General features: G+C 48.0%; 1 protein-coding gene across 10 annotated transcripts in view; it reads right to left on the bottom strand.

Moving 5' to 3' along the window:
• Positions 1–2,722: 2,722 nt before the first annotated feature.
• The window catches only part of ARHGEF9 (Cdc42 guanine nucleotide exchange factor 9), a 204,332-nt gene continuing 191,761 nt past the window's right edge, over positions 2,723–15,293 (bottom strand). For 7 of the 10 annotated variants that reach the window (XM_027705513.1, XM_027705518.1, XM_027705523.1 and 4 more), the window contains one exon: positions 2,729–6,622. In XM_027705513.1, coding sequence (XP_027561314.1) covers positions 6,441–6,622 — 182 coding nt within the window. In that variant the 3' untranslated portion in view covers positions 2,729–6,440. Of the gene's footprint in view, positions 7,966–15,293 lie in introns of all 10 variants that reach the window. The other 3 variants (XM_027705514.1, XM_027705515.1, XM_027705516.1) reach the window with 3 other exon arrangements.

Genomic DNA, 15,293 nt, shown 5'->3' with positions numbered 1-15,293 from the left:
TGCAGAGGTTTTGTTGCTGCAGTAACCAGAACAGAAAGAAGAGGAAAGTGCTCCATGTCCCCCAGACAATGTACTGGCCACCACTGTCTTTGACTGGGGAGTGGACAGAGAGGTACTGGAGGGAGGTCTGGAGATGGGCCCTCCTGGAACAGGGAAACACTTTGGAGCCATCACTGCTGCACGGCCCAGCCTGTGGAAAAGGCTGAGCACAGAGACCCTGTCTGACCTGACAGAGGTGACAAACTACTGTGGCTCTGAAATGAGTAGGTGCAAGTCTTCACCAGGAGGCATTTTGCCTGGACAGAGCTGGAAGAAAAAAGGATGTGAACATTACAAGCATTTAAGAAATACCTTGTATCTCTTTTCCATAGCAAAGATAAGAGATGTAGACAAATAAAGACAGTTTTGCAATTTGTTCCTGCAGTTTTGGGATTACGTTTGCAGTTTAACAGCTCCTGTCCCTCCTTAGCTGAGAAACCCTCAGTGGACAGGGCTTACAAACACTCTCAAAGTGCCAGTTATTCCTGCTGCATCCCCAGCAACATGCAATTCCAGTTGTTCTTTATGAACCTGCACAGATAGAGCATTACACGCCTCAGAGGACGCAGACCTGCCAGTGGACTTAGTGCGGAACCCAGTGCTGCTTCTTAGCTACAGAATAATGAGACAATGTATTGTTTGGGGTGGATTGAGATGTGCAATCCCCGCACCATCATTCAGATTGGAAGTCTGATTCCTTAAAAAGCAAAAGCTCTTCTGTAATTCCATGGATATACACACACAGATAAACCAGAGATGGCTTTGACGTGTAAAGTTGTTCATACAACATTCCTGTCATGTCACAAACATATCAGTCTAAGAGCTTTACCCATTCCATTACATTCCCAAGCAGAGCCCATGGAGGCTGCCAGCTCTACACAATGTCCCCGTGCCTTCGGGTGGGGCAGCACAACAGAGCAGGGGGTGTCACAGGATCACGGCCCAACCCCCCAACCCCCGCAAGGGAAAGGGATTTCAAATGGGTTTCTTTGGTTTTTGTTTTTGTTTCATGCAAGCAGAGTTCACAGTAGCTGGCTGGATGCTGAGTGGCTGGAGAAAGCTAAAAACAAACAAATCCTGTCACCAAATGAAATTCAGAAGTCGACTACCAGCTACAGGCTGCAGCAGCATTCCCAGCCATGGAGTGCTCTTCCCAGTGCCAGGAAAGCAAGCTGGGGTGGGAGCAGGCTACAGGGCATGGAGGTCCTTTGTTTAAAGATCTGAGTAAGCTCTGGTGGTGCTCTTGCTCCCAGTGCACACGCTGGGTGACTGGGTTTCCTCCCCACTCTCCCTTTGTCAGGGATTTTTGGGTACATTACAGACCTCGAGCACCGCACCCGGCTCGTGCCCTCCCTGAGCACCCCCTCCTTCCCCACAGCTCCCACCTGCCAAGTTGGAGTGCAAAATCCTGGCAAACAACTCTTTTGGTCGGCAAAGGCAGTGGGGAGGGCAGGAGAGGAGTTCTCCGAGGGGAGGTTTGATCTGTAACTGCACTTTGGGTCTGCTCTCCCCTGCAGAACTCCCTGGGAACAGCGCTGTGCCTCTGCTCCCGAGGGCTCCAGCTACGAATGAAACAGGATCATCTGGAGAGCTGAACCACAGCACCAACGGCCTCTTCATTGCAAGCAATAATGGAAGCAAGAGAAAAGAAGCTTGGCTGGAAGCAGGAGGCAGATGTGAAGCTGTGATGTTTGAGTTCTGGGTGAACCTGCTCCTGAACCTGCTCAAACGCTGGCCCCGCAGCTTTGCCTCTCTCTTCCTCTCAGAGCAGAGCTCCTTGGTTTTTGCATTTTTGGAACCTTGTCTAACTGGTTTCCTCATCTGTGTGGGCTGAGATGTGGTCGGTCTGTGTGCCAGCACCTTGGCCATCCCTCTCCCCGACAGGGCAGAGGAAAGAGCAGAAAATCAGTGCAAACTGACTGCAAAGGCAGCAATTGGGCTGCAGTTCTTTACAGCACCGAGGTCCTTGTGCCTGAGTGTTTCTCCCCATGACAACAGACACCACTCGCAACCACGGCTGGGCCACTCTGTGATAACCCTGCTTTGCTTGGTTAGAATTATAGTTTTAGGCTATCTAGACGTACACGACTCAACTGTCTTACCTGCAAAATGCCACCGAGTGTCTGGAGAGAGCACTTGGCCTTTCAGGGATAAAGTTCCTTCTCCCAGGGCAGGAACCTGCTCATTCCCTGTGTCCAGCCCTCTGCAGCAGGGCAGTGCATGGCCAGGCTCCTTCCCTTGGAAAACCCACCCCCTGTTCTACTTCCACATGCTCCAAAATAGTTCTTGGGTTGCTCACAGCATATTTTGCTGATGTCTGTCCGGAGAGCTCGGCTGTCTTCACGTCTGGGCTGGAGCTGAGCAAAGTGCAGGAACAAAAAGCATTTTAAACCAATGTCTCGCAGACTCGATCCCAGCTCCACTCGGAGCAGCCCCTGCCAGCGCTGGCAGGGCGGGATGCTGTCAGTGCTGAACCTCCAGCTACTCATTAATCACTTCACTGAGTTCACAGGGAGGACACAGAGCAAGGGGAGGTGGGATATTTCCAGCACAATCCTACTTTTTGGTGGCACACGACTGTCTCAGTGTCCACTGTGCTGCCAGGCTGGGGCCCCACCCCAGCGACTTGTGCTCAGCCTTGGGGGAAGGTGAGACCGCTCTGAAGAAAATGAGTTAAAATGCCTTCAGATGCCTTTTCACTTCTTTTTATTTAATTCCATAAATATTTTCATAAGGCTCAGTGTCTTTACAACACTTTTTTAAACACTTTTTTTGTTTTATACACACAACTTTGACACTTGTTTGACAGGGTCAAACAGTCCAATATAAACAAAATAATAAAACTGGCAAGTGCGGATCAGCTGGGTTACCAAAATCCTTTTTTTCTTTTTTTTTTCTTTTTTTTTCTTTTTTTTTCTCTTACTTTTAAAACCCGAAAAGCACTAAAATATCAGTATTTGGCTTCAAACTAGAATTTTAAAAACCTTTTTTTTTTTTTTTTTTAAATTCTCTGCTACAAGTCCCTGTCGTCATAGTGCCTTTAAACTCCTACAGACTCTTCTTTTCTTCTTAAGGAAAAATAAGCTTGGTGATGCCATGCAGAACTTACAATAGCTACTAAATATACATGTTCCCTGAAATGTAGCTGCAATGAAAAGATGACAGAGCATAAAGAGAACAAAACCAGAAACCCAAAGCACCACAGTGTACTATCAATAACATTGCAATGGATGGCTGGTGCCCATCCAGAAACTGAAACAAATTTCAAATATATTTCTCTATGTATTATTTTCTATTTACAACTGTTAGATGCACCTAGGTTGGTTCTTGTTTGACTTTTTGGAGAGGGTGGGGAGGCGAAAGTCTTGAATTTAGATCCTCTGTTCTAGTGTCTAGGTCAAGGGGTAATGCATGTCATTTACCTAGGGAAGAAGGTATCTTTATTTTATATATATATATATATATATGTATAGATTCAGCCAGAGAAATACCGTAAACATTTAAGTTTGTTACAACTCTCTTGTTTCTGCACATGGAATGGTAAGAGGGTTCCTCCTGTCTGGCATTGAAATGAAAGTCTGTTATCAGATGCTCGGTCAAATCACCCCAATCTGCATCCGCGCCGCTCCCGCCGCGCGGCCCAGCCCTGCTCCCTACTGGGAAAGCCACAGGAGGTGGGAAAGTGGGACCAGTGCTGGTTCTTCTTTGTGCCAATGCTCCATCTCCTGCAGCACCTTTGGCAATTTATGGAGGGGAAGAGCTTTCCTGGATGCCATTGCCTGAGAGCCAAGCCCCTCTTCCCTCTGGAACACGTGCCTGCAGCTGCTCTGCTCGGGCAGTGCTGGCTCGGGTGGGCTTCCCACTTAAGAAAGAAGCTGCGAGTCCAACAAGTGGCCTTGTCAGATCAAGCGAGTCTTGACTTATGATGCAAATAATGGTGTGGCGGTGGTGTTTCTTTTTTCCTAGTGCTGAATATTTAGGAAGCATCTTCTCATAAAAATTATGGATGTCTCATTCTCACTCTCTGAGGCACAAAACAGTAAATGAACAGGCTTAACTAATGTGCTTGTTACTTTTTTTCCCCCTAAGCAATTAAAAAGGCAAAGGAATAAGTGAAATTTTCATCATGTTGACAACATTTTGGAATCTCTCTCTCTCTTTCTCTCTTTCTCTCTCTCTCTCTGCATCTCTCCAGCCATTCAGAAAGAGTAAAACATTCCAGTTAACTGCCGAGAACCCATCTCATTCACTTCGTTAAATACCCGTTCTGTTAAAGAAACAAAATAATATTTGCTATGTATCCCGTATTAAAATCTGACCATAAAAATGCAAAGATACAAAAGAGCATAAAAATAATTTCTGATATAAAATTGGGTTGCTTTCTATTTGGGATTCCTGGTGTTTGGCTGCTGCCTGTCACAGAGGGGCCACTTTTCCACTCCAAAACACTAATCTGGCTTTGCTGGTTATTGATAGTTTCTAGATTAGTCAAAAGTATACAAGAGATTATTTTTTGACTTAGATAAAAATAATGCCACCCTTGCAATATGCCCTGAAATAAAACAGGCTCCGTGGGAATAATGAAATCACTCTCTCTGCTCTTCCCATTGTATTTCTTAGGGAAAAAAAAAAAATGTATCTCCACACTCGCTGGCCCAGGGTGCTTATGTGGTGTATCAGATTCAAAGGAAAATGACAAATACCGTGATCAATCACTTCATCCCACATTTTCAAAGGAGTTTGCAGAATGGCTCTGCAAAGGTTTTAAATTCATCTTCTAAATCTGGTTAAACAGTCTCATTTGCCCTAGGAAAAAAAAATCATCCTCGTGCACAATGGTTTGTTTTACAAGCTTAAACATAAGCTTTTGCACTTGCAAACAAATGTACTTAAGCCTGAAATTGTAGGACGTGTCTTTAAAAACAGAGCTGTGAATCTCCAGAGGGAGAAAAAGAGAGAGAAAGAGACCTGGAGTTTGGCTGAATGACTCCAGAGCCCGTGGACACTGATACACCTCTGCGAGCCCCGGATGGCCTGGGGGGTGAGCTGAGCACTGCTCTGGATCAGGACACACAACCACGGCTACACCTCTCAGGGCACATCCAGATCTGCCCTGAAAGGCAGCTCTCAGCTCCTCTGCAGCTCGGGGGCTTTACCCAGCAGGTGAACCCCTCCAGGGATCCTTCCACTAATGGGTCACTACTGGCAGCTCACGGGTGTTGGGAGCCAGGGATCTGGGATGCCCGGAGTGGAGCAGGCAGTGAGTGCAGTGAGTCCCCACTTTTGGGACCACTGCTCCTGCAAATGGCAATTAGTGATTCATTAACCAGGACCGTGCAGGCTGAGTGTGGCCAAGGATGGGACCTTAGTTCCTGAAGATGGAAAACTGGCCATTTGTCGGAGCCTCGTAGCCAATTTTCCTCCAGCTGCGATGGAGGCATGAAGCCATCAGTTTTTAAGCTTTTATCTTTGCATGGAAAACAAAGATAGGAGTGGGCTTTTCAGAGTCGTGTCTCAGCTTGAAAAGAAAATAAATCAAAGATAACCCCAGAGAAACAAAGCTCAATGCGAAAGAAAGAAAAGCCCCTGATATTCTTTTCTCAGTCTTACTCCAAGTGTGAACAAATCACACTGAATTGAGAAAAAGACAGTGCTTAAAAAAACTGCAAAAAAATTAACTGAGGAAAACGCATCTCTCACTTCCTAAATAGCTGCTTCCCCTTCTGCTGGGTTTCACCTGCCCACAACAAAACAGTTAAAGCCAGAGAAATACTGCGCAGCGGAGCGGGAGCACAGGGAGCACATCCAGACAGGCACGAGTCAGACCAGGGAATGCAGGACAGGGAATGGGGCCATGTCTTCACTGGAATGGGGACTCCGGGGACAGCCAAGGGAGGGACGGAGAGGGCGGGAGAGGGAGCAGAGACCTCCCAGCACTCCAAAAAACAAACAACCCCCCCATAAATAAAATCAAAGAAAATATACACCAATGTAGTCCATGAGGAACTTCCATGACAGAGTCACACAAGCGAGAAAGCATTCTGGGATGCCAATGACGACCAGGATGAAAATGAAGAAAAACAGGAAAAAAAAACCCAAACAGATGTCTGACCAATGGAATAAAATAAAATAGGTCACATGGTTAGAAATCATTGGTGCTTCCTAGTATCTAGTAGCAGATTACTTCCCAAAAACAACAAAAAAAGTTTTTGGTCCTTCTATATATATACATATATGTATATATTATTATTTTTTAAATGTGTGTATACATATATATATGTATATATATTTAGTTGCAACAGTGCTTCTCCGAAAAAAGGTCCATCTATAAATATAATTTTATTTATTTTTATTTTTAAATTTTAGTTCTTTTAAGTTAAAATTCTCCATCTCTCTAGGTATTATTTTTTGAATGGTGTTAACCTGCTGAAGTTTTGCCAGAATGGTGCCTGGCTGCGTCTGGGTTCGGTGAACTCGAAGACCTGGGACTGGGATATGCCATCTGTCACCATGTATTGTCCCTGATTTAATGGATCCTGGGGTGGTGGGTAGGCTGGAGGAACCGACTTGGAGTAGCTCACACCTGCATCGATGATTGGGGGGAAAAAGAAACAGATCAGTCAAAGAGCAATTGGGTCAGTCGTCTTTCTTTGTCACGCTATCGCCTGTCATCACTCATAACCAGGGTCCCAAACACCGGGGAGACGTGCAAGAGACGCAAATCTGCGGAGCAACCAGCACTGCCTGACCTCTCAGCTCCGAGGCTGCCTGTGCTGCACCACGGCCTCAAGATTTGGGAAAGAAAGATCCATTACTTTTGTGTCGGCAGAGTTCTGCCCGCCCTCATGGAAAAGTCCTATGTGACCGAAGGAGCACGGCCACGTGCACTGTCCTGCTCAGATGGAGCCCAACGACCGCGGCGTTCAACCCACTCCACTTCAACACCTGCTGCTTCCAAGCTCGTTTTTCCCCTCCCTCCCAGCTCGACCTGGAACACGGCTGTGCCCACGCACCCCGCTGACCAGCCCCGAGCAGCGCGACCCCGGGGAGCGCCCGGCACGGCTCCCGCGCCGGGGCGGAGCAGAGCTGCTCTGCAGGAAGGCTGTGCTCATCTGCCTACCAAAGGGAGCTCGTTATCTTCTCTAGGAAAGTTTTAGGACTTTTCCATAGGGTTCTTTTTGAATTCACCAGTCTGGTTTCAGCCCAAAACGGCTGCACACAAAGCAGAAAAGGCTGACTCTGCTCGAGCCAAACTGGTAGCAATGGATGGACTGGGAAGGCTACACTTTGGGATCTGGATGTCTGATTCCCACACAGGTGAGCCACAGCTCCTGTGCAGGAATGGGGCGAGGGGATGCTGCCCTTACAGCTTTCCCATGGAAAGGGGGGGCTTCAGCAAGCTGGGGCCTATGCAAGCTGTTGTAAAGGATGGTGTGGAAAGGACGGCTCTGGGTGACTGGAAGTGAAGCAGAAGGGATGTGTGTCACCACCAAAGCACAGACTACAGGGCACAGTGACACAGTCTGCATGTCCTTCCCCTCAACACCGCTGATGAGGGATAACCCCTCCTTCAGCCTCAGGGCAGCGTGACGGGCTGGAAACCACAACTCCAGAGAAGGGCAGGAAGGAGAGAGGAGCAGAGCAGGGCTCTGAAGCAGGCTGCTGTAAGCTCTGGCCATCTCTGGATCCCCTTTGCTGCATGCAGAACTGCTCCTCCTTCTGCAGGGTGTAGGCGTCGCGAGGGCCATCCCGAGGCCGCTGCCTGCCCCGGCTTTAACTGCAGGAGCCAAGGCGACCGTGCCCAAGCAGCTCAGGGTCCTCATCTGGAAAAGCGGGATGGCAGCACCCACCTACCTCACAGGAGGGTTGTGAAGCTAAATTAATTAATGTTTGTAAAACACTTTGAGATCCTCGGCTGGGAAGGTGCTAGAGAAGGCAAAATACGGTGATTAGCACCCAGGTACCACAGCAAGGTGTGCACAAGAAATGCGTTTGCAGTCCTACCCACACACAGACACACTGGGGCCGGGCTGGCCAGGCACAGGACGGCTGCACACGGGTGGCACTTACACACAGGGGAGAAGCCTCACAAGGGGCACTCACGGAGCTCACCACACAACCTTTGACATGGTGCTGCACTGTCCTTCGGGACGTCTTTTGGATACAGGCTAAGGCTTTAGTGTGTCTTTAGGAAAGAGGATCAATTCGCTTCCTCTTGCTATAGAATTTAGGAATCAAGGGTTAAAATCCTCAAAAGGCTCAGACCGAAGGGAGATGTCATCTTGACCATGTCTAACTCATTTCTCCTTCTTTACTATCTCTGTCCACTGCAGGGAGTAACCAAGATCTATTCTTGCAGTGAACAAAAACTGCTCCATGATTCATCCTTATGAACCTTTAACAAATTCATCACAGTTAGTATTTCAAACTTATTTGAAAAGATCAACCTGGAGATGTTCTGCATTTGTATCTGCATGATGGAATAGTTACTCATCGGGGAGTTTTCTACTCTGTCTTCCCAAGCTCCTGTTTCCCACAGAAGGCCTGCAGAGCAGAGGGCAGCCCCAGAGCCCTTGCTGTCCTGGGGTCACAGCTGGGCAGGGGCAGTTCTGGGATACCTGACACAACTCCTGTACCATGCTGGTTGGCAGGTCCCAAACAGCAGTTTGAATTTCTCACACCATGTGACTGAAGCAGATGATGTCCCACAGGGGCAGAGCACGAGCTTGAGTTCATTTCTGCCATCCCTTCCATCTCTTCTTCTGCCACTGTCCTGCTTGGAGCTGCCTTGCTCCAGGCAGGTCAATGTGGGGACAGCGAGACCAACTGCAGAGTCTCCTCTGGAGGACAAACTCTAACCTTGAACCCACACAGGAGTGTTGACATCCTCCTGGAGGCCACCAGCCCTTGGTGCCTTGGCCAATTTTCCTAGCAGAGACTGGTGAGGGATTTTAGGGTCTGTGGGAAGGTTGGGATCTGCTACAGGTCCCTTACATGGCTAGAGCTGGAAAATAAATCTGGTTTGGTCGACCCAGTGGACCAGGAATTACTTCAAAGGCAAACAGTCCTTGTGCCACCAAAATTAATGTTCTACAACAGAAGAGAGCTACTAAGGGGGACATGGCACTTGTTTTTAGCTTTGGAAGACTTTAACCCCACATTAATGACATGGCCCAATGGCTTTGGCATCCTGTGGCTGCAGAGTAGCGGTTGGCCCTGTGCTGCAGCCGAGCTGGGCTGAGCTCTTTACTGTCCCTAAACCAATTTGTGGAGGGTGAACTAATGTATTTTAATGATCATACAGAAATGCTAAAAAATGTCCTGGATCAGCAGGATGTTATGCACTTGGAAGGCTGAAGAAGAAGAGAAAGGACAGTCTGGCTGACGTCCTCTGACATTGATGGAGTTACACTGCAAAGAATGGAATCCATAGTCCGTCTTCTCTAAGAGAAAAAAGGCAGACTCCCCTGGCCAGATCGCTAGCAAACCCCATTCAGTTCTTTCCCAAAACAGCCTTTTGGTCAAAACTCCTGAAAAATGTCTGTCCTTGCTTGAAACACACCCCTGCACACACTGCCACTTCCCTCAGTAAAGCAGCTCAGACCCCTCTCCTCACAGTTGTATGTGTGGCCCTGTGTGAGGATCTGAGCTACTGGCATTAACATCTAGGCTAGATGAATGCCAAAAGCTCCTGGCTGGTTCTACTTGCATGAGCAGCTGAAGGTCTGCATATTTATCATATTTATCAAGTGGCCTAAACGATCAAAGCTGTGGATCATTGACATGCATCATCACTGGGGGGGGCATGCAGATAAAATCACTGTGCTCTAGCAAGTCAGGCTGATAATTCCCGAATGCACTTCCTCGTGCAACTGTGAGACAGCACTTTGTAATAGCTTGAGGTGCCCCAAAAATGGCTTTTAAATATTTTTTTGAACAAACCCATGTTCTTGACAATGTGGAACACAGAAATTGGGGGCTGGGAGGGGGAAAGATCCACTAATCTGCACATCTTCAAATCCTGAGAAAGAGCACTAGCAATTCTGGGAAAAAGGCAGGCAAGTATTTTTCTCTTCTGCACTGAAGTGGTTTGTTCCCTCATCAGAACTTGGGGCTGTTGTGCAAAACTGTCTCTTGTGGGATATCTTTTTAATATTCAAAGCCATAACTCCACTGCAATTGAACAGAAAAAAATGAGCAAAGCTCTTTTCCAAGACAATTTTGGGCTGTGTGGCAGACAGAATTCAAAGCACAAAGGGAAAGAATCGATAGATAAGTAATGATTTCTAGGCACAGCTGTGTCAGAACGCAGCTCTACCCCCATGACCAGACCTGGAGCTCCTTCTGCTGGCTCATGCATAATTCTGCACTGTGGCTGCAGCTGCACAGCAGGGTTGTGGAGAGCTGCTCAGAATGAGAACAAGAAAACTCCCAGATTTATAATTTGGCTAGACAAAACTGGTAAGAGAGATGCTGCTCTGTCAGTTGAAATCATGTCTTTTTTTAGCACTAGGCAGCGTCACTCGGAGTCTTTCGGATTTCTCAGCTCAGAAGAAGACAATTAAAAAGACTTAAAACTGTCTCTTTTTTTCCCTTCTAGGTTTTGTTTTGTTTTTGTTTTCCAAAGTGTCTCTTCTACTTGAGGTTACAACATGATTTCAGTAGCACTTGAAGACTTAGGAGCATGCTGTTAACTCACAGGCAATGCACGGACACGTGCAGACGGATCATACAGCAGGACATGACACGGCACCCTCCCAGAGCTCACACAAACATACACAGAGAGAGCACACAGATCTCCTCCACACAACCATGGAAATAGCCTTACAAGCTGCTTATTCCATCCTCAACCTGTAAGATTTTAGCTTACACTTTGGTAAGGAGCTATTTCACTTTTCCTCTACCCAGCTGTCCAGGTGTCACACTGTCCATGAGCCAGAGTGGGGGACAATACCATGATCAACACTTGGGTTCTGCACTGGCTGGGGGGGGGGCTGCTTGGAGGAAAGGGAGCAGTGCTGCACTGAGGAACCTTCCAGCTCCCTCTGAGCTCAAGGGCAGCTCAGCCAACTTGCATCTTTGAGAAGCCATGCTCAAAAATCCCATAAATTCTGTTTTCTCCTGAAGAGTGTAACATGGGGAAGCCAGGGACACGCCTCAAGAGCACTAATTGTTGTGTTAATTACTCCTGCAATAGCAACAAGCTTAAGGTAAAGAAACAAGCAGTACTGGGCGAGTGGGTACAGCCCTTTGCCCTTCCGCAGCACATTTCAACAGAGGATCTCAAAGCACGATTCACCAGGTCCCTCCTGGGTTTAGGGCTGGTAAACTGTGATGTGTCTGCTATTAGTTCTCCCTGACTGCAGCCCTACAGAAGGAGGGGTGGGTGGCAGCTGTGAACAGGATCTCTCCTGAGCAGCTGTGGACTGGTTTACACCTCCTGCTGAACCACCCAACTCACTTTTTGACATTTCTGCCCATCTCAAGAGGAATTTGGGTGGTGCCTTAGCCATGGCTCTTCACACAGCTGGGGATTTTACTCAACAGTCTGGCCCAGGAAGGTATTAATGGGATGGTACCAATGAGGAGAACATGCCTCAGCTTCCTTTTCTAACCACTGACCTCACGTCTCTGTTCAAGAGGAAGAGGGAGGGAAAAGGACTGACTGCAGCTTGAGAAATCCAACAGAGGAAACAGTCATCTCGTGTCCTGGATGTTCCCCAGCCAACCACAGTATCTACCTACACACACTGAGGTAACTCGACCTTCCTGAGTCTATTTATCCAGTCTGTTACTGCAGCCTGATGTCATTAGAGCAGACAGTAAGATAATGATTCCTCATGTGATAAGAAAAGCTAATCGAGGCAAGACAAGAATGATATGGGGGCTTTATCAATCAAAGCCAGGTGAAAACTAATTCATCCCATCCTGTGTTTATACAGCCTCCCTCTCCTGCAGCACTCTGCAGGCTGATCACAAAGATCACTCTGTGGGTTTCACTGACAGGAGGAAATCAGTTCAGCCATGAAAACCCTGAAAAGCTGCCTCTTCTGGGAAGCAGCACTGCCCCTCACCTGAAACCCTCACCAAGGTGAAGTGCAGGAGTACCTGGGCTGACAAACTTATTTCAGTTGGAACCTCAACGTGACATTGATATTGACACCTGGGTTCTTCAAACGAGTACCATTAACACCTCACCAAAAATCTGCCCTGCAGCACGTGCTCAGCAGAGTCACCTGACCATACTCGGAGGTCTACCAGCCAAGAATTTACTCTCGATTTGCCTTAGCTTGTAGATCTGATGTTCTCAGAAGATATTACTGCCTCCAGCTGGGTTCCTGATGCCTGGAGCAAGCAGCACACTCTCTGTACTGCTGTGGGATGGTGCTTGTGGACCCACAGCACGAGCACTGCAGTGGGCAAAGTCTGGGTTTTACAAGAAATGGGGTAAGCTCTCAGATTCCCCCGAATCTGTGGGGAAATCCCACTGAGAAGATGATTAGCTCCGTTCTTTCACCTACTGTGCTGTAAAAACAGGCAGTGACCCTGATTATCCGAAAATGCAAATGCCCCTCTTTGTTTCCAAGGGTTATTCTGTGCTCTCAGGCTCCTGCAATCCCCCGAGGCTGTGCCTACATGCGTGAATAGGATGGGGAAACATGGCAGGGCCACGTCAATCTTGTCAGCAAGATGCAGTAAAACAGGTTTCAACACTCCAGAGAACCACGGGAGGCACCGGCAGTCCCTGTTCCCTGGTCAGCTCTGCCCCTGCCAGCTGGCACAGGAGCACTGACGGGCAGCCCCAGCTCTGCTGGGCACACATGCTGGGAGAGCTTCAGGTGCTGAAGGGTGAGAAGTCAGAAAGAAGCTGCTGCATGTCTGGGTCGGGGTTTACATGACATAGTTTGCTGTGAGCTCAAGTGATCAGGCAGGAATAAATTAGCAGGAAAATCCAGTGATTCAGAGGGTGTTTCATGACAGGCCAAAGCAGCTCATGCTGGCTGATGATTTAACCCCTGCTGGGTGTTCATGGGCATGTTTGGTGCCAGCGTCCTTCTCAGCTCAGGGACGGGATGATCCTGAGTGAATCTATGCGTCCCTCCTTCTAAAGGCTTGTCTGGGCTGAAGGCATCTGCTTTGGGGAAGCTGTGCACAATGCAGAGGGGAATACACAGGGCAGGGAGAAGGGCATGAAGGAGCTGGCTCACAGCATGGGGCTGAAGAGCTCTCCTGGGGTGGGAAATCCTCCCAGCTCACACTAAGGTCACTTCTCTAAATCTGAGCAGATATTTCATTTTCCAAAGTGAAAATATTACTGGGAAATGGTGTTTTAAGAATGGAGTCTCCTTCCTGGGAGAACCTCTAATTCCCTGACACCCCTGGCTGGCAGCTTCTAGGAATATAAACAAATATCCCTGTCCTGCATGGGACCAGATCTGGACAGAGCTGGGTATCAGGAAGGTATCAGGAAGGGAACTGAATGGTCCTGCAGGCTGCAAACACTAATTCTTGGGGGGACATGACAAGTGGCCTAATGGAGAGGGGCACTCCAGGAGCCTTCTGTTTCTAGATGCTTAGAAATGGAAAAAGTACCCTGGATTAACCTGTGGCTAAGGATGGACTGGAGATCCACAAGGGACCTGTTTTCAAGGGAACTTTAGACCTGTTTCCATTGCTCTAATCGATAACAAGCACAGTGCTGGAAGCACAACCCGATGCCATCATCCCTCTGCCATGTCAGCACAGGCAGTGGAAGTTCTCAGTGGGACCTGGACTATCTGCAAAGATCCTGCACACTTGGCTGCCTGTGGCCTGCAAAGGGCTGATGGGTTTTTGTTGTTTTTGTTAAGTCAAGACAAATAAAATTCTCTTGTTACTTTACTATTTCTAGGAGACACCACACTGAATTCTATTCCCAGTTCCCACGCTGACACTGAAGGAAGCTAAAGGGCAACAACCAAGAGGCAAAATCTGGAACAATCAACGCAAAAGGAAAACAACAGCAACCAGCTCTTTTCTGTCTGTGAGGTGCAGAGCCAACGGTACCCATTTACTGTATAGCTAATGGACTTAAAGAAGGCCAAAAATTGGTTTAATGCTGTCTTAAGGCACCTGGTCTAATGACATTATGTTTTGCCCAATCCAATAAGTAGTGCAAATCCTGGGCTGCTGCTGCAATCTGCCCTCGTGCACCATTAACTGGGTCTGGCAGGGAGTCTGGCCCTGCACACATCATGTGCAGCCATGAGTGTCAGGAGGGGCTGCTTCCAGGGGACCCCACAGAGAACCCTCAGGTGGGGATCAAAAACTTCTCAAAGAGTTGTGCTCTCAGTCACCTGTATAAAGGTTCTGTTAGTTTAAAAAGCAGAGTTTTAAGGCTCCTTCTGCTGCTCTCAGCTACTCCCAGTGCCTCTCCCTCGCCTGCTGCAGCCAGCAGTGGTTTAAACGCCTCCTCTTCAAACACATGCCAGCCAGCTCGAGAGCAATACTTCTGGGAGGTGTGGTACAACAGTGCATGAAATAAGCAGCAGTTTATACTATTTGAAAAATGTTTTTCTGCTTCACCTCTAACAAAGTTGATTGCATTTTCCATTTCACCTCCTTCACGGCTTTTCTCTCTTCCTTAAGTGTTCTGTGACAGGGGAATTACCATGGTTTCCCATTTAAGAGGTGGAGGGAACAGCTGAGATAATCCAGAAACAAGTCTGTAATAGGCACCCACTGACACGGGAGCAGAGCTCGCGACACGTCGGGCCAGGCTGTGGAGCTGTCAGGCCCTGCTGTAGCCACTGAGACCATCCTGCAAAGCCTGCATTTAAGTGAATTAATAGTTCCATTGAAGTATTCCCTCTCCTGAAGGGCTTCACTGCTTTCCAGGTATAACTGATGCTCCAAAACCCACCTAAAGCTCTTTCTGATGCTCCTGTCATGCCGTGGGAGGGCAGAGGCAGCAACCCCTGGCACGGGCACACCTCTCTGCCTGCTCCCAAGCCTGAGCCCTAAGTGCCTGCCAAGGTCTTGGCAAAAAAAATGTTGTCAATATCTGTAAAATGCATATGGCAAGATTCAAAAAATCAGTCACTAAAAGCCAGCTCTCAGGAATTTCCTCCTACCTCCCCCTTCTGAGCAGTGCCAGCAGCTCCCTGCTCCAGCAGCCTCTAGGCCTGGGCACAAGACAAACCACAGAGTAACAAAACGAAGGGTTTTCAGCAAAACCTTCAGTGTCAATCTCTTAATCAATCTGAGTGAGACTA

The sequence above is a fragment of the Neopelma chrysocephalum genome, unplaced genomic scaffold (assembly GCF_003984885.1).
Source record: "Neopelma chrysocephalum unplaced genomic scaffold, ASM398488v2 Primary Assembly neopelma1_336b, whole genome shotgun sequence".
NCBI lineage: Eukaryota > Metazoa > Chordata > Aves > Passeriformes > Pipridae > Neopelma > Neopelma chrysocephalum.
Note: the sequence above shows the minus strand (reverse complement) of the source record. Positions and strands in the feature narration are given on the sequence as shown.